Genomic DNA, 17,898 nt, shown 5'->3' on the forward strand with positions numbered 1-17,898 from the left:
AAATGTGTAAGTCACTTGATTTTTTTTAAAAAAACAAACAAACCTCCAAGCAGCTTGCAAAAAAGATAAAACAATAAAATTATCAATAAGAAAAATGATCAACAATGATCTGATACTTTCAAAAAGTTGAAATAACAATAGACTAATGACAGATTGAAGCCCGCATCAACTTGCTAAACATCTGGGTAAAAGGTAAAGGTAAAGGGACCCCTGACCATTAGGTCCAGTCATGGCCGACTCTGGGGTTGTGGCGCTCATCTCGCTTTATTGGCCGAGGGAGCCGGCGTACAGCTTCTGGGTCATGTGGCCAGCATGACTAAGCTGCTTCTGGCGAACCAGAGCAGCGCACAGAGACACCATTTACCTTCCCGCTAGAGTGGTACCTATTTATCTACTTGTACTTTGACGTGCTTTTGAACTGCTAGGTGGGAGGAGCAGGGACCGAGCAACGGGAGCTCACCCCGTTGCGGGGATTCGAACATCTGGGTAGGCTTGTCTAAATAACAATGTTTAGGAGAACAAGGTGGCAGACAGTTTTCTCCACTGAGCTGTAGTTGTTCAATAGGTCAGGGCTAGGTAGGGCTGCTTGAGGATAAGGCACACCAACACCTCCTTCAGAGTCATTGTCCCCCACCCCCCCTTCCTGCAAAGAAGCATTAGCTACCCCTTCCATCTGCTTGACCAATTCCCTTCAGCTAACTTTCATAGTCAGAGGGGGCAGGGTTTTTGTTGAGGCAGGTGATTAGCTGTGGGAGGAGCTTATCAGAGCATGCAGGGCAGCAGCTGAAGAAGGAGCAAAAAGGGTTTTCTCGTGTGTGTGTTTCTTTGTGGCTGATTAGCTGCTCTCCCTGTGCAAAGGACAGAGGGGGCAGGGTTTCTGTTGAGGCAGGTGATTAGCTGTGGGAGGAGCTTATCGGAGCTTGCAGGGCAGCGGCGTGCGCAGTTTGATCCATCTTTTAGATTTAGGGGAGCTAGTCTCAAACGTTTGTTGGGGGAGACCTAGGGTTTTTTTTTGGGGGGGGAGTTATTTGTCCTGTCTTCACGCATCTTATGATGGAGGACCGCTGTATCCATCCCCAACAGGGTGAGGGAACAGCTGCAGTCGCCTGCGGTTCCTGCGCAATGTTTGCCATCTTGCCAAAGGTTGCAGGCAACTTTACCTGCAGCAATTGCATGTTGATTGCCCTCTTAGAAGACAAAGTCCAGCAACTGAAGGAACGTGTAGCTACGCTCCAAAGAATTAGAGAGCTGGAGCTCTTCTTGGAAGCAACAGAGCACACCATCTCCACCAAGGAGGAGACAGGAGACTCCCCTGAGAAGGAAGCTAGTTCACCCACACAGGAGCCAGATATATGGAGAAACGTGACTCAAAGAAGTAGGAGGCCCAGGGTTCGCTCTGATTGTTTAGAAATACACAACTGCTTTGAGGTCCTCTCCCCTAGCATGGAAGACGAAGAGCAGACTCCATTTGAGGATCTCTCCCACATTACAGTCGATCAGGTATATGAAGACGAGCAGCAAAGTCAGTCCTCAGGGAATGTGCAGGCGACCTTGGAACAGACAGCTTATGGAAGAACCCCGACCAAACCTAAGAGGAGGCGTGTAGTGGTGATAGGGGATTCCCTACTGAGGGGAACAGAAGCAGTGATCTGTGGGCCTGACAAGATGTCTCGGGAAGTGTGCTGTCTCCCCGGGGCTAAGATCCAAGATGTAACTGAACGACTGCAAGGAATCATAAAACCCACTGACAAATACCCCTTCCTCTTGGTTCATGTGGGAACCAATGACACTGCAAGCAATAGCCTCCAGAAGATCAAAAGAGACTACGAGGCTCTGGGCATGAAATTGAAACAATTAAATGCACAAATTGTCATCTCATCTGTCCTCCTAGTTGAACGACGTGGCCCAGGGAGAGAGGGGAAAATAGTGGAAGTGAACAGCTGGCTTCGCAAATGGTGTAAACAGGAACAGTTGGGATTCTTAGATCACGGACTGCAGTTTCTTGAAGATGGACTTCTGGCAAGCAATGGGCTGCACCTCACAACGGTTGGGAGGAATGTTTTTGCCAAAAATCTCAGAAACCTCATCAGGAGGGCTTTAAACTGACTAATGTGGGGGAGGGAGACAGTGCTCCTGAAGGTAGGAGTCTATCAATTGATGAAGATGATCATCCAAATGTCATAGACCAAATGGAGCAAACAGCACGCAGACCTAGTGGTGGGAGGAAAAAATCCTTAAATAAGAGACACGGGGGAATGATTAATGGACTTCAGTGTCTGTACACTAATGCGCAAAGCATGGGAAATAAACAAGATGAACTTGAGCTCTTGGTACAGCAAACTAAATATGACAAAATAGGCATCACTGAAACCTGGTGGGATAAGTCCCACGATTGGAATATAATAATGGAGGGATACAATCTATTTCAGAGAAACAGACCAGACAAGAAAGAAGGAGGAGTGGCGTTATATGTCAGGGATGTGTATACCTGTGAAGAGATCCAAGATTTAGAACCTCAAAGCCAGAGCATTTGGGTCAAAATTAAGGGAGAGATGAATAACAGTGACCTCATTGTGGGAGTTTACTATAGATCCCCAAGCCAAACGGAGGACATAGATGTTGCCTTCCTGGAACAGATGGCCAAGCATGCAAAAGGAAGGGAGATAGTAGTAATGGGGGACTTCAATTACCCGGATATTTGTTGGATGTCAAACTCAGCCAAGAGCATAAGGTCAAACAGATTCCTCACTGGCCTTGCAGACAAATTCATTGTCCAGAAAGTGGGAGAAGCAACAAGAGGAACAGCCATTTTAGATCTGGTCCTAACCAATATTAATGACCTGGTTAGTGGGGTAGAAGTGGAAGGATCATTAGGCGCGAGTGATCATGCTCTTCTGAAGTTTACTATACAGCGGAAAGGAGCAGCCAAGCATACTAGGACTCAATTTCTTGACTTTAAGAAAGCCGACTTCATAAAACTGGGTGAACTGGGAAGTGCTGGGTGAGATCCCATGGACAGTAATACTAAAAGGAAAGGGAGTTCATGATGGCTGGGAGTTTGTTAAGAGGGAGATAGTAAAAGCACAACTTCAGGCAATACCAATGAGACGGAAACATGGGAGGTGCCTAAAGAAGCCAGGGTGGCTATCTAAAGAACTTTTAACTGAGTTAAGATTAAAAAAAGGATGTGTACAAAAAATGGAAAAGGGGGGAAACCACCAAAGAGGAATTCAAACAAATAGCCAGCACGTGTAGACACAAAGTCAGAAAAGCTAAAGCACAGAATGAACTCAGGCTTGCTAGAGAGGTTAAAAGCAACAAAAAAGGCTTTTATGGGTATGTTCGTAGCAAAAGGAAGAACAAAGAAACCGTGGGGTCACTCAGAGGAGAAGATGGTGAAATGCAAACAGGGGACACAGAAAGGGCTGAACTCCTCAGTGCCTTCTTTGCCTCAGTCTTCTCCGATAAAGAAAACAATGCCCGACCTGAAGAATTTGGAGCAAATGATTCAGCAGAGGAAACACAGCCCAGAATAACTAAGGAGATAGTACAAGAATACTTGGCTAGTTTAGATGTATTCAAGTCTCCAGGGCCAGATGAACTGCATCCAAGAGTATTAAAAGAACTGGCAGATGTGATCTCAGAACCACTGGCAGTCGTCTTTGAGAATTCCTGGAGAACAGGCGAAGTCCCGGCAGACTGGAGGAGGGCAAATGTTGTCCCTATTTTCAAAAAGGGGGAAAGAGAGGACCCAAATAATTACCGCCCAGTCAGTCTGACATCAATACCAGGGAAGATTCTGGAGCAGATCATTAAGCAAACAGTCTGTGAGCACCTAGAAAGGAATGCTGTGATCACCAATAGTCAGCATGGATTTCTGAAAAATAAGTCATGTCAGACTAACCTGATCTCGTTTTTTGACAGAATTACAAGCCTGGTAGATGAAGGGAACGCAGTGGATGTAGCCTACCTTGATTTCAGCAAGGCATTTGACAAGGTGCCCCATGATATTCTTGTAAAGAAGCTGGTAAAATGCGGTCTTGACTATGCTACCACTCAGTGTATTTGTAACTGGCTGACTGACCAAACCCAAAGGGTGCTCATCAATGGTTCCTCTTCATCCTGGAGAAGAGTGACTAGTGGGGTGCCACAGGGTTCTGTCTTGGGCCCGGTCTTATTCAACATCTTTATCAATGACTTGGATGATGGACTCAAGGGCATCCTGATCAAATTTGCAGATGACACCAAACTGGGAGGGGTGGCTAACACCCCAGAGGACAGGATCACACTTCAAAATGACCTTGACAGATTAGAAAACTGGGCCAAAACAAACAAGATGAATTTTAACAGGGAGAAATGTAAAGTATTGCACTTGGGCAAAAAAAATGAGAGGCAGAAATACAAGATGGGTGACACCTGGCTTGAGAGCAGTACATGTGAAAAGGATCTAGGAGTCTTGGTTGACCACAAACTTGACATGAGCCAACAGTGTGACACAGCAGCTAAAAAAGTCAATGCAATTCTGGGCTGCATCAATAGGAGTATAGCATCTAGATCAAGGGAAGTAAAAGTGCCACTGTATTCTGCTCTGGTCAGACCTCACCTGGAGTACTGTGTCCAGTTCTGGGCACCACAGTTCAAGAAGGACACTGACAAACTGGAACATGTCCAGAGGAGGGCAACCAAAATGGTCAAAGGCCTGGAAACGATGCCTTATGAGGAATGGCTAAGGGAGCTGGGCATGTTTAGCCTGGAGAAGAGGAGGTTAAGGAGTGATATGATAGCCATGTTCAAATATATAAAAGGATGTCACATAGAGGAGGGAGAAAGGTTGTTTTCTGCTGCTCCAGAGAAGCGGACACGGAGCAATGGTTCCAAACTACAAGAAAGAAGATTCCACCTAAACATTAGGAAGAACTTCCTGACAGTAAGAGCTGTTCGACAGTGGAATTTGCTGCCAAGGTGTGTGGTGGAGTCTCCTTCTTTGGAGGTCTTTAAGCAGAGGCTTGACAACCATATGTCAGGAGTGCTCTGATGGTATTTCCTGCTTGGCAGGGGGTTGGACTCGATGACCCTTGTGGTCTCTTCCAACTCTATGATTCTATGATTCTATGATTCATAGGCAAAGATATCCAGAGAGCAGGACTCTCCTAGTGTTTCGTTCACCTCGGCTTCAGCAACTGAAACTAAACCAATACCATTGGATCAGACAGTGCTCTCGACCCTTTCACACATACTCTAACCCCAGTGACGCCCACGCCAGAGCAATATGAACAACCTTTGCCCCAAAAGTGCCTAGCAAAGTTGTCCCAGCTCCAGCAAGTTTGCCATCTATGGCCATTTCTGGACTGGGATAGCCTTGCTATCCCAGTGATTGCTAGCAGTTTCCTTGTAATGTGCTTCTTTCCCACACTTCTTAGTTTTACCTTCAGATCCTAGGATTCAAGGAATGGAGGTAAGAGCAGCTCTGTTGATTCAGACCAAAGAGCCACCATAGTCCAACGTCCGGCTTCCAACAGTGGTCAACTAGGTGCTTCTTGGAAAGCCAACTGGCTGGGCTTGAAAGGAGCCTTGTAGCCACAGGTTCCCTAGCCAGCATCACCATACTTTATATTTAGTTTTACTTTGCAAGCTACAAGGCTGCATGAAGGCAACATCCTCTCCCTTTGCTTGGTCTATAGCAGCTGCTATTCAGAATAGCACCTCTGAACCTTTAGGATTAGTTAACTAAGTAAGAGTGGTCCTTCATAACTATGTCTAAGCTCAGGTCAAAGCTGTGAAGCCAAATGTGGGCAGGCTTCAGTTTTCCAGAACCCCAAAATCCACCAGTCAGAGCCAGATGCACAATAGCAGCTTGGGAAACAACCTTAGAATTAAGAAACAGGATGTATTTGAGAACATGCTTAGCCCAATTGTTTGTTCTTACTAGTGAGTGGAGTTAGCAGTCATTCCATGTAAAAATCCATCCCTGGATTCCCCCCCCCCCAAAAAAATGCTTTCTTCATTAGAGCAGCCGTATTTAGAAAGAAAAAGCCTTTTGTTGTTGCTGCGACACTTAGGAGAACTATTAGCCAATCTGCCAGTAAATCCTGATCTACCTTCTGCCCATCTGATCTAAGTCAGTGGCTACCACCATGCATTTATTATGTACTGTATGAAAACAGGATTTTGTTTGTCCTGATCTCCCATCAATTTCACAGGTTCTAGCATAATGTGGGGGAGGAGAGAGCCAGTGTGGTGTAGTGGTTAAGAGCGTTGGACTCGTAATCTGGTGAACTGGGTTCGCTTCCCCGCTCCTCCACATGCAGCTGCTGGGTGACCTTGGGCTAGTCACACTTCTCTGAAGTCTCTCAGCCTCACTCGCCTCACAGAGTGTTTGTTGTGGGGGAGGAAGGGAAAGGAGAATGTTAGCTGCTTTGAGACTCCTTAAAGGGAGTGAAAGGCGGGATATCAAATCCAAACTCCTCCTCCTCCTCTGCATCCCATCATCATCCTTCCCCAACCACACTTTCTTCTAAGCATAAAACATCCCAAACATGTTAAGCCCCATCTCCTTCACCACTTGTCACCGTTTTCTTTCTTTCTTTCTTTCTTTCTTTCTTTCTTTCTTTCTTGGGGTGATCAGCTCATGACCGAGAGTAAAGCAACAATGCTTGCAATACATGACCTGAACCAGTGTGTGGCAGTAGACAAAAAAGCTATCTATTCTTCCCTCGCTGATTCCTTCTTGAGTATCTACCTGCAAATTGTTCTTCTCTCATATCTGACATTCCTGCTGCTTCTTCTTCAGTGTTAGACCTTCCTTTTGTTAACTTCATGACTCCATGAAAGCCATGCATAAGCTTGTTTTGCTATGTTAGCAGCACTGAAGTGACCTCCCTTGAGCACAAGCCTGGGCAGTGTGTGGAGGTCTTGGGCTGCGCAGACAACAATATCAGCCTCACGGGGGCCACCAGGTGGCGCATTGCAAGATGGCCGACAATAACATCTATCCGACCCATACGAGGTAATTAAGAGGCTGCTATGGGAAGTATGCAGCCTTCCCACCCCCCCAAGGAGATGGGGGGCTGCCTTGCCAGCGGTGTCCATAATGCACCCCCGGATTCGAAAGTCGGGGGTGCCGGTCACTTGGCACAAGCCCTCGATGTGGTCGCCTCTTCCTGACGCCGTCTCCAATCAGCGCGTGCTGGTTCGCTTTAGCTCGGAAATATAATTGGAAAGAAGCTAAAGCACATACATCAAGCAAAGTTCGGGAGATAAGACTGCTGATTAATGGATCTCTGGGACCAGAGCAACGGATGGGACAAATAAATCAAGTGATGAAACCACCATTAAGAGACTGGTATGTTTGCAGTGAAATAGAAGGGGGGTGGAGGAAAAAACTTTTCTTTTCTTTGCCTTATGTGATTATTAATAACCCTCCACCCCAAGAAAGAAGATTGTTGCATTTGATTAGTCACAAGCAGGAATTCAAAAACTGTGTGGAGTGGATATGAATTAAAGAGAGGACTGGTAAACAACGGAGAACGGAGGAAAATTTTATGACACAGCTTTAAATGGCGTCTCGCTAAGACAGGCTTGTCGAAGAAAGACGGGGGGAGGAGGATCAGGTTCATCGGAATGTGAAAGATGTTTGGAATGTGATCTTAACCTGACAGAGCCCTCCTGATATACTTGGCAAGCCTGAGAAAATTAAAGGACAGACCGAAGATAAATCTTTTTTATGGAAGTGTCGAACGGCTATCCCTAAGTGATATGATTTTTGGAGAGTGTAAAACCCACACAGAAGATGTCTGTTTCCAAGCCGCTTGTGAAGATTATCAGAGATCGCAAAGAAAGGAATATATGATAATAACAAGAAGATGAAGAAAGTAATAAAGAGACTATCTGGATGGGACTGGATAGAACTGTTTAATTAAAGCAGCAATATAAGTGATGCTTGGAATCGTTCAGAGCTTGATGTATGGGTACCCCCAACAAAATTTAAAAATCTGGCTGTATAATTTGGAACTAATGTGATTTGGAAATAATGTGATTTGACTGGCCTGTTAATAAAAAATATTTTTTAAAAAAACACAATATCAGCCTCACGGACGTGGTCCAAAGGAAAGCAGAGCAACATGTTTGGCACCAGCTTGGTTGCAGGAGTTGCTGGAATGAGACATACAAGATGCCATCCGACTGCCTTAGGGACTCCACTCTCAATTTGTGTAGAGTTTCCTCCTTAGCCTTTGCTTCTCCCAAAGAAGTTCCACAAGGCAATGGATACAGATTGTTCCTCAGGGTTTATTCCTGAAGCCTTTCTTATGAATGAGCATAACTGCAAGGCAGTGGAGGTTTAGGATTAGGGCAGTGATGGCCAAACTTGGCCCTCCAGCCATTTTGGGACTACAATTCCCATCATCCGTGACCACTGGTCCTGTTAGCTAGGGATGATGGGAGTTGTAGTCTGGAGGGCCAAGTTTGGCCATCACTGGATTAGGGTTTTTCTTCTCTTAGATGGGCTACCTTGCAGGTTAATGAGCCCCATCTGTTCCTGTATAAGCTTGTATGTACTCTGAATGGATTTGCTTATCAACAAATTAAGTTTCTTTATTCTTTCAACCAGCAGTCTTAACAGACTATTTCTGCAATCTGCTGCAATAGATATGCCAAACTTCAACACTTGCACCACCTTGCTATTCTAGCAGCAGCATGTGATTTTCTTCAGCTACACCCCTCCTCTCCCTTCATTAGTTCATTAGATCATGGCACCCAAATTAGTGCCAAAAGCAGGAAACCCAGACAAAAGCACTGAAGCACACCTGCATCAGATTAGCTTTTGCAAATGGCTGCTTGTGGAGGTGGGGAAGCCATGGAATTGTTTAGTGGAGAGAAAGATGAGTTTTGCATAAATAGGTGCAAATGAATTCAGATGACACACACACCTGAACCTTAGGAACTCGGCTTCACCGCAAGCCAACAGAAAAACTGTTCCTGTTCGTTTGTTTGATTGACTGATCCAGTTTAAAGGCTTATTTGAATATTATGTGACTGCACTTCTATCTAGATTCTGGAAGAGATTACAGGTCCCCTTATTTTTACATTGACATCATGAAATGCGCTCACTTAAGGGGGGAAAAAGTGAACTGAACTTACGCACGCACACACTGGCCTGGGTGACAAGTCCGTGTTGAAGATTCTGGTTTCTAGACACACTGAATTTTACAAAGATATTAAAACCACAGCTTTTCAGACAATGGCGGGTGGAGGTGGTGAATCTAAATACTGTGGTTGGGGCAGGAGCTGGTTTCTGTCAGTAGATGGGTTTTGCTATTTTCTTAAAATTCACTCATCTCCTTCTGGTGGGCTGTTAGCTCCCTCTGGAGATTCATCACCAGACCCACATGGGAGGTTTACACACATAGATAGGCAAAGCTTTAAACAAATGTGTAAATGAGCAAGCTGCAAAAGGAGCTGGCAGTAGGCTTGCTCCCCACCTACCCTTAAAAGATTGTTAAAGTTTTGCCTCTTGTTGGTTTTTAACCAGTAGGCGAAGGCACTGCTATACAAAAACAGGTCTTACAAACTTCGGTAGAAGAGGAAGAAACTACAGAAAAGAAGAAGAAAATAGAAACTAATTGTGGAAACTGCAGTCAGGATTATTACTCTTAATGCTGTTGTTGTTGTTGTTGTTGTTGTTGTTGTTGTTGTTATTATTATTATTATTATCAACAGCATTATTATTATAGGAAGTGGGCTCTGGCAAGTTCTCACAATTACTGTGCCTAATAATAATAATAATAATAATAATAATAATAAATTATTTATACCCCAGCCACTCTGGGCAGCTCCCAACAGAATATTAAAAACACAATAAAACATCAAACATTAAAACTTCCCTAAACAGGGCTGCCTTCAGATGTCTTCTAAAAGTCAGATAGTTGTTTATTTCCTTGACATCTGGTGGGAGGGCGTTCCACAGGGCGGGCGCCACTACCAAGAAGACCGTCTGCCTGGTTCCCTGTAGCTTTGCTTCTCGCAGTGAGGGAACCGCCAGAAGGCCCTTGGAGCTAGACCTCAGTGTCTGGGCTGAATGATGGGGGTGGAGATGCTCCTTCAGGTATACTGCACCAAGGCCGTTTAGGGCTTTAAAGGTCAGCACCAACACTTTGAATTGTGCTCGCAAATGTATTGGGAGCCAATGCAGATCTCTCAGGACTGGTGTTATATAGCCACTCCCAGTCACCAGTCTAGCTGCCGCATTCTGGATTAGTTGTAGTTTCCAGGTCACCTTCAAAGGTAGACCCACGTAGAATGCATTGCAGAAGCCGAATAACAGCTTCAGAGATTGTATGTAGCTGTGCTAACCAAATGGGCATGCCACTGTGACAGCAACTTGCTCAAAGATCCAATTGTGCCCCCGGATGCTGAGAGGTCCACATGTACATAGTAGAAGACAGACCACAGGCAAGAGATACCTGAGCAGTATCACAAGAACACAGGAATCTGTATTGCACCAAATCAGATCATTGGCCCATCTAGGGCAGCAGCTTTCTGGGGTTTCAAACTGGAGACATTCCTAACCTGACTTGGAGATATCAGGAATTGAAGCTGGGACCTTCTGTTGTAAGAGTATAAGAAGAGTCTTGCAGGATCAGGCCAGTGGGCCCATCTAGCACAGGAGGTAGTTGTCACAGAAACCAACCAGATACCTCCGGGAAGCCCAAATGCAGGACCCAAGCACAGCAACACTCTCCCCTCCAGCACCTGGCATTCAGAAGCTAGTGGAAGCAGAACATAGGCATCAGGATTAGGGGCCATGGATAGCCTTCTGCAAGCAAGGCAGATCCTCCACTGATGCTGTTGGACTCCAACTTCTAACACATGTATGTTTTGCAGACGCAGGATGGGCCAGAAGGGAGAACCAATCATGTGACTATCATTCACTTGAAACCCCAGCAGGGGAAAACCTCATGAGGAAAGGGATTTGGAGCAGGGAACCAGTGGAAAGGAAAACAGTTAAGACCCATTCTAAATCTTACTTGACTGAATTTTCTTCTTCCAGTTTTGGTACTTTTTCGATGAAGAAGGTTCTCGAAGACTCTGGGCTCGTTGAAGAGCTAAAGAGATGGAAAAGGACACTTTAAAATGGTCCATTTGAAAAAGATTTAAAACAATATATTGAATGAATAGAGGTTTCACTAAGGGGTCAAGCAACTGTATGTCCTTTTGTGCTTCCATTCCCTGCCCTGGAAGTGAAATTCCATGGTTCCAAGAATAGTATATCCCACCCCACCCCCTGCCCTGAGCTACTATAACACATTGGCAATTCCAAATCAAACACCAAACAATCTCTAGATCTGCACTATCTAGATCAGACATTAGCCATTTGTAATTTATATACATGCAAAAAAACCACTGTATAGACCACTGTATATAAACCACTCTATACCACTGTATAGAGTTGCATCCAGAGGTTTTTATTTCCAGCCGGAACTCAGTTCCGGCACCTCTCAGGTGGGCACCATTCCCATTCTAAGAGAGCAAGAGTGACCTCTGGCACACCTTTCCCCAGAAAAACAGCACTGGTTGCATCTTTAGTGTCATCTGAAAAGGCCTTCATTTTAAGCAGTAGAGCAGAGGCAGGAAACCTTCTTGCCTCTGGATATTGTTTGGACTACTAGCTCCCACCATCCCCTGACCATTGGGTGATGCTGATGGAAGCTGAAGTCCAGCACCATCTAGAGAGGCACAGCTTCTGCTTCTCATCCCTGCCAGCAGAGTATATAGTTAAGATTTCTGTTTTTCAAGCATAGGTTTACAGTCAGCAACTTGAAAGACCAAGTAGGCATGCGGATCAATATGAAAGTGCCTATTAACCACTAGAGGGCAACGTTCACCAACCAGTGTTTCCTCAGAAAGTGCCACTTCTCAACTCCTTGGAATTGCTGTTCAACTTTTAAATGATTAACTTTCACAGAATCCTGCGTCACAAGAGCTTGTTTTGTGCACTGCAGATTCTATGGCTCTTATTGTTTCTCTTCCTTGTGGGCTTTCATATAACTGAGGGAGAAAATGTAACATTTGTCTTTCTCTGCAGAAGTTATTTATCACCATGACCATTCCCATGGGAATATGCAGAGCACAATAAACAGAACTCTTCCAATATGCTTCAGGAAAAAGCTAGTTGCACTGCGCAGGCAAACAAACAATGAAAGTAAGAAAGCATATGCAACAGAGCTTCGGGGGTGGAACGGAGATATAAACGGCAACTAAGGAGCAAAAAAGGGAGAAAATACATGATGTACCATGTGACCCTGTCAATGACAATGAAGAGTTTGGAGGTAAGATAACAGCAAGCTAAGAGGAACATTTGTAACATAGATTGATCTTGAGAAGGAAAGCTGAGCTTTGTTTGGCCAAAACAAAGTAAGGGGAAGAGAAAGGCTTCTGCTGTTATTACACATGGTCCTCTTCAGCTGGACACCTCTTCAGTTCCCTGTTGCATTTCCAAAGATAATCGTTATTCAAACAGCAATTTAATTCATACAAGGCTCTTTGCCTGGGGTGCTTGGATTAAAATATTGCCTTTTTTATCAAGTTATTGTTCTGCAAATTTATGTTTGCAATGTGCTGTCAGAGCAAAAAACCGAATTAACCTCCACTTGATATTTCTCTGAACAATTTCACATCAAAGGCAACTGGAGAAGCCTGTGGTTGCAGAGCGGTTACAGGTCACAATGAAAAACCTTGGTCTTTTGAAATGAAACAAGGATAAAAATAAAAGAATGGAAAAATAAAAGAATGAAACCTATTCAGGATTCTATCAGTATTATTGTGTTTAATGACACTTACCTTGCAACCATGCAAATTCAGGCCTATGCATTTTTGCAGTGTTGCGTTCAGTTGTTTGGATGTATTCTGTGATGTATTCTGTTTTTCTTTTTAATTCCACAATCCCCTCCCCACTCTCTAGAGCAGGTGTGGGGAGCCATTGGCCCTCCAGATGTTGCTAAACTACACCTCCCATTGGCACCAGCAAGCACAGCCAGTGGCCTGTGAGGATGTGAGTTGCAGTTCATCAACATTTGAAGGGTCACAGGTTCCTTACTTCTGCTCTTGAGTATTGGTGGGCATCCTATGATCACCAAGATGTTACTGGCCTACAATTCCCATTATACCTGACCTTCGGCCATATTGGCTGGGACTGACGGGAGCTGTAGTTCAGAAGTACCTGGAGGGCCTAGGCTTCCCCAGCAGTGCTTTAGAGTAACAGTCCCTCTGGCCGCCATTGGCTGTGTCACAGTGGAATCTGGTTAGAGTGGTCAGTTACCAAAGATGACAGGATCATGAACTGTTAATAGTTCTGGAGCTAGGCATTTCAGAAGATCCAACTTACTCTAACTATTAAAGGTGCTGGAGCTCCAGCCTCTTCCCCTTTTGGCTACCGTAGGTGTGGGCGAGCTAAGGCCAAACTCCTGAAAGCTAAAAAGCTTTGGGAAATTTGGAATCCCAACATTCACAAGTTGCACAGTTAAATCCAATCACTCTCTGGACAACAACAACAGCTTTTGAATGACCCCTTGATGGCGTGAATGGATTGAGTTGTTACAGAACTTGCCATTTGCAGCCTTGGACTTTTCATGGCCTTCTTCCTTCTTCCCCAAGCTTGTTTTCTGCAACAGAGGCTTTTGTAGGGATGGGGCACTGGTCCTTGGCTCAGGCAATGGGAACAGCCCTTCATCACTTTCAGAGATAGATGCGTCCCCATCAAAATCAGGCTCTAGATCTGAGCTAAGAAGCAAAAAAGAGAAAGACCTGTCACGATAATAGCATATGGCCAGCAAGTGGAACAAAACTGCCCGTCAAATATTTCACAGCTGCACTTCTGTCTTCATAAGCATGGGTCAATGGAAAGTGCTGAGCAGTTGCAACTTAAATATTCACAGTAGCTTAACACTGATTGCAAAGGCACTAGCTTCTTCAATTACTTTTAGCACTTTCCAGGAATTTGAGGCAGTCTGAATTTAATGCAGAAATCAGTTTCATGCCATAGATATTTTTACTAAGCTTGATGGGAACCCATGAGTTTCTTCATCGGTAAAGGTAAAGGTAAAGGTAAAGGTACCCCTGCCCGTACGGGCCAGTCGTGTCCAACTCTAGGGTTGTGCGCCCATCTCACTTAAGAGGCCGGGGGCCAGCGCTGTCCAGAGACACTTCCGGGTCACGTGGCCAGCATGACAAGCTGCATCTGGCGAGCCAGCGCAACACACGGAAACGCCGTTTACCTTCCCACCAATAAGCAGTCCCTATTTATCTCCTTGCACCCGGGGGTGCTTTCGAACTGCTATTCTTCATCGGTACTGATGGGCTCTTCTTATGCCACAGGATACATTCTCTTAGAGATGCATGGATCTGTCAGCCTCTGTTTATCTCAGCTTCTCTTTCCCTCAATATTTTTTTTTTTGGGGGGGTGTTAAAAGAACTCAAGAAAATTGATCAGCGTTTCAGTTTGAACTTCTCCTAATTTACCCGCTTTTGTGGGCAATTTTGCCTAATACACACATTTTTGCAAGTCAGTTTCCCTTAATGTGTTTTCTACGTTATTTTCTATGCTATTTTAATTAGTATATGCATTCCCCCCCCTTTACTCAAATACATGCATTTTTGTACACATTACTTCGCTGGAGAAATGTGAATTTTGAAGGATGTCTGTGTTTTAATTCACTGTTGTTTCAGAAAGTCCAAACTGGTGTCATGGTGGGAGACACCAGCTGGGGAACCCTTAAGGGAAGATGGTTCAGAGCCTGGGAATTGGTGGTGGGATGATGATGAGTGGTCAGAGGAAGAAGAGGGAGCAGACTGGGGGGAGGAGATGTTGGAAATGGAAGAGGCAACAGGGCTTAGTGAGCAGGAAGAGGCTGTAGCAGACAGCAGTCCAGACTCAGAGGCAGAAGCAGAGGCTGGAGAGCAGGGTTGGGGGGCAGCAAGACAGATATGAGACAGGCTGCTAAAGATGCCAGGGGGTGTCCCCATTCTGCTTTGACCTGCTCTCATCCCCCTGGTCTCCCTGAAACTGAAGAGGCACGAAGAGGGCAGAGCAAAGACAGGCAAGACAATGGAGCCTCAGATTGCTTGGGAAGAAATCTAAGGAGGTGACTTAGGGAGCTATGGGAAGGTGGGGACCATCAGTCTCACAATCGCCTCTTTGGGGCAAGACTTACTGGGAAGAGTTGCTGTGCTCATTAGGCCTGAGCTGTTTCTTTGAGTAAAGTGTTAACTTCACTGACATCTTGTGAGTTACTGCTGACCTGTTCCTGACACCCGCCCTGACATCAGGTAGGTTCACTTTTAAATGCAAACTGAATTGAATCTCTCTCCTTTCCTTACATCGTCTAAGCTTCCCAGTTGCTCTCCACTTCAACAAGCGGGGCAGTTTTCATGTCATGGCACCTTCAGAGCACTCTGAGATTCCCCTCCTCCCTACAAAATGTTCCCTTGTTGTATCAATTTGCAGTGCCTCAGGAAGTTTCTACGTCAATGTTTCTATGCTTCAAGTTTGACAGTTCTCATGTCTTGACACTTCCAGAGCACTCCAAGATCCCCCTGCCTACAGAATGGTCAATTTGCAATGCAATGCAATGCAATGCAATGTCTCACCAGTTCCAATAACTGGTCCTCCCATTTGCTTCTATATTTTCATCACACCCCCCCAAAAAAGAATTATGAATAAACATGCATTTATTTCATTTTGGAAATGAATATAGAATGCAAGAATTTGGAATAGAAGCAAAGGCATACTCTTAATTGCTGTACCACTAGCATTCTCTATTTGTATAGAACGTTTTCATGTTTGACGTTTTATTGTGCTTTTAATTCTGTTGGGAGCTGCCCAGAGTGGCTGGAGAAACCCAGCCAGATGGGCAGGGTATAAATAAAGTATTATTATTATTATTATTATTATTATTATTATTATTTATGAAAACTGTGTACACAAGTTTTGCTTGTTCTCAGGGGCTATTTATTAAGTAAAAAAATCTTATTTCCCCCATTTTTTTGCTCCTAGTCATATTTTCTGCATTTTAGCCAATGTCCAATCCCTTTTTTCATAAAACTTTGCTATCTTTGGGTTTTGGATGGTTATTCAGACCAGGAGAGCTGCAATAAATGGACCTAGTGTGCTCCCCTCCTGATGTTGTTGGACTCTGTGTCCCATCAGTCCCAGCCAGGAAGGCCAGTGTTGATGGATGATGTGAGTTTTAGTCCACTTCGGCTACCTTTGAGCGAAAGTAATTAAAGTGCAAAACAGGGCAGGACTTCTTCATATTTAGGCGATGAAAATCATGGCCTAGAATGTGCTACTTCCCTGAAAACTCTAATAGTCCTCAAATACTGTAATTTTTATAAGAGGCAGAACCAGTCTTGATTCAATTAAATCCCTCTCCCCAAAGCACTGACTCAGAACTTTGTGTAGGATGTAAATATTTCCTGCAAGTTAATCATATGCCCAAAAGAGGTTCAAGGCAGCTGTAAAAAATAATGTTCCTGGTGCATCATCTTTCCTTCCCCCATACCACCTCCTGTGTTTATTTTAACAAACAGACTTTACAATGCCTGGGTTTTCCTAAACCATGTTTTCTCCTTCCTGCTGGGAAATAGGCTGGTTTCAATTCCCAAATCCAAGCATCCCAAAATACCTGCTTCCATCACTGGTCACCATAACCCGGACAGCCAGAAGGTTGTTTTCCGTCATCTCTTCCTCTGGGATAACTCTTACCAAGGCCCACTCAGAGGACACAGAGGAGAACCTGCCTCTGAAGTCAAGCTCAGGGACGTTCTTGAACTTCTTTGGAGATGCTGGTCCATCTTTTGGATAGTTAAAGCAATCTACAGGAAAGATAAAAGAAATGAAAATATGCCGCATTGTATTAATGTATTTAGTGACATTGAGTCATTTCTTCAGATATGGCATTGCTACAGTAAAAGACTGTGCAATGTTTCAAACGCTGCCATTCTGGAAGAAATCAACTCTGGGAAGCCGGACAGTTTTGCAGAATACCAAACGTTCTCAGTTCAAAGAGAGTCCTAGGGACAGTCAGTGCGTGGAAAATCTCATTGAGTGATGGAATTAGCCCACAATAGATATGAACGGTGCTATTTATGTGACTGCAATAGCCTAGAATATGTTGCTTGTGCAGAAAGTTGGTATATGGTCCACTGAAATAACTGGTAGTTTGTTGGGCTTCTTTACAAAAAAATTGAGAGGCAAAGGTTGCTAAATCAGATAAATTTAACCCCACTAGAACTTTCTTTCTTTCTTTCTTTCTTTCTTTCTTTCTTTCTTTCTTTCTTTCTTTCACTTAGTCACTTCTCTCTCTCTCTCTCTCTCTCTCTCTCTCTCTCCTCTCGCTCTCGCAAAAGCAACTCAGACTGACTTACAACAACAAAGCCATGCACAAAATGACTTTGGTTCAGATGGGTATTCAGAAGCATGCTGTCTTTGAGAGTGGAGGTAGAACATAACCATCAGGACAGGGGTGCGAACTTGAAAAAAATATTGGGGGGGCAGGTAAGGCCCGTCCTGCATAATCAGCTACATGACACAGTGCACGCACACCATTTGAATAGCAATGTCCATCAATTTTGGAGGTACCCGGCCCCCTCTAATATTTTATTGGGGGGGGGACGAAGTCCCCTCAGCCCCTAGGAGTTGGCTCCTATGCACCAGGGTTAGCAGCCACTGCTAGCCTTCACCTCCATGAATTTGTGTAATCTGCTTTTACAGCCATCTAAAGTGGTGGCCTCACTGCCTTTTGTGAGAGCAGACTCTGTAGTTCAACAATGCACCTTTGTTGAAGTACTTCCTAATTTTTGGCCCAAACCCTCCAACATTCAGCACCATCACATGTCCATGAC

At 44.5% G+C, this 17,898-nt stretch overlaps 1 protein-coding gene across 8 annotated transcripts in view; it reads right to left on the bottom strand.

Annotated features, from left to right (window-relative positions):
- MICAL2 (microtubule associated monooxygenase, calponin and LIM domain containing 2) overlaps window positions 1-17,898 on the bottom strand; it is a 153,305-nt gene that overhangs the window by 24,965 nt on the left and 110,442 nt on the right. For 7 of the 8 annotated variants that reach the window (XM_079965562.1, XM_079965561.1, XM_079965563.1 and 4 more), the window contains 3 exons: window positions 16,680-16,869; window positions 13,604-13,776; window positions 11,025-11,102 (listed from right to left, as the gene is read on the bottom strand). In XM_079965562.1, the coding sequence (XP_079821688.1) occupies window positions 11,025-11,102; window positions 13,604-13,776; window positions 16,680-16,869 (441 nt within the window). Of the gene's footprint in view, window positions 1-11,024; window positions 11,103-13,603; window positions 13,777-16,633; window positions 16,870-17,898 lie in introns of those variants that run through there. The other variant, XM_079965564.1, reaches the window with a different exon arrangement.

This window comes from Podarcis cretensis, assembly GCF_951804945.1.
Source record: "Podarcis cretensis genome assembly, chromosome: 1".
In the NCBI taxonomy this organism is placed as follows: domain Eukaryota; kingdom Metazoa; phylum Chordata; class Lepidosauria; order Squamata; family Lacertidae; genus Podarcis; species Podarcis cretensis.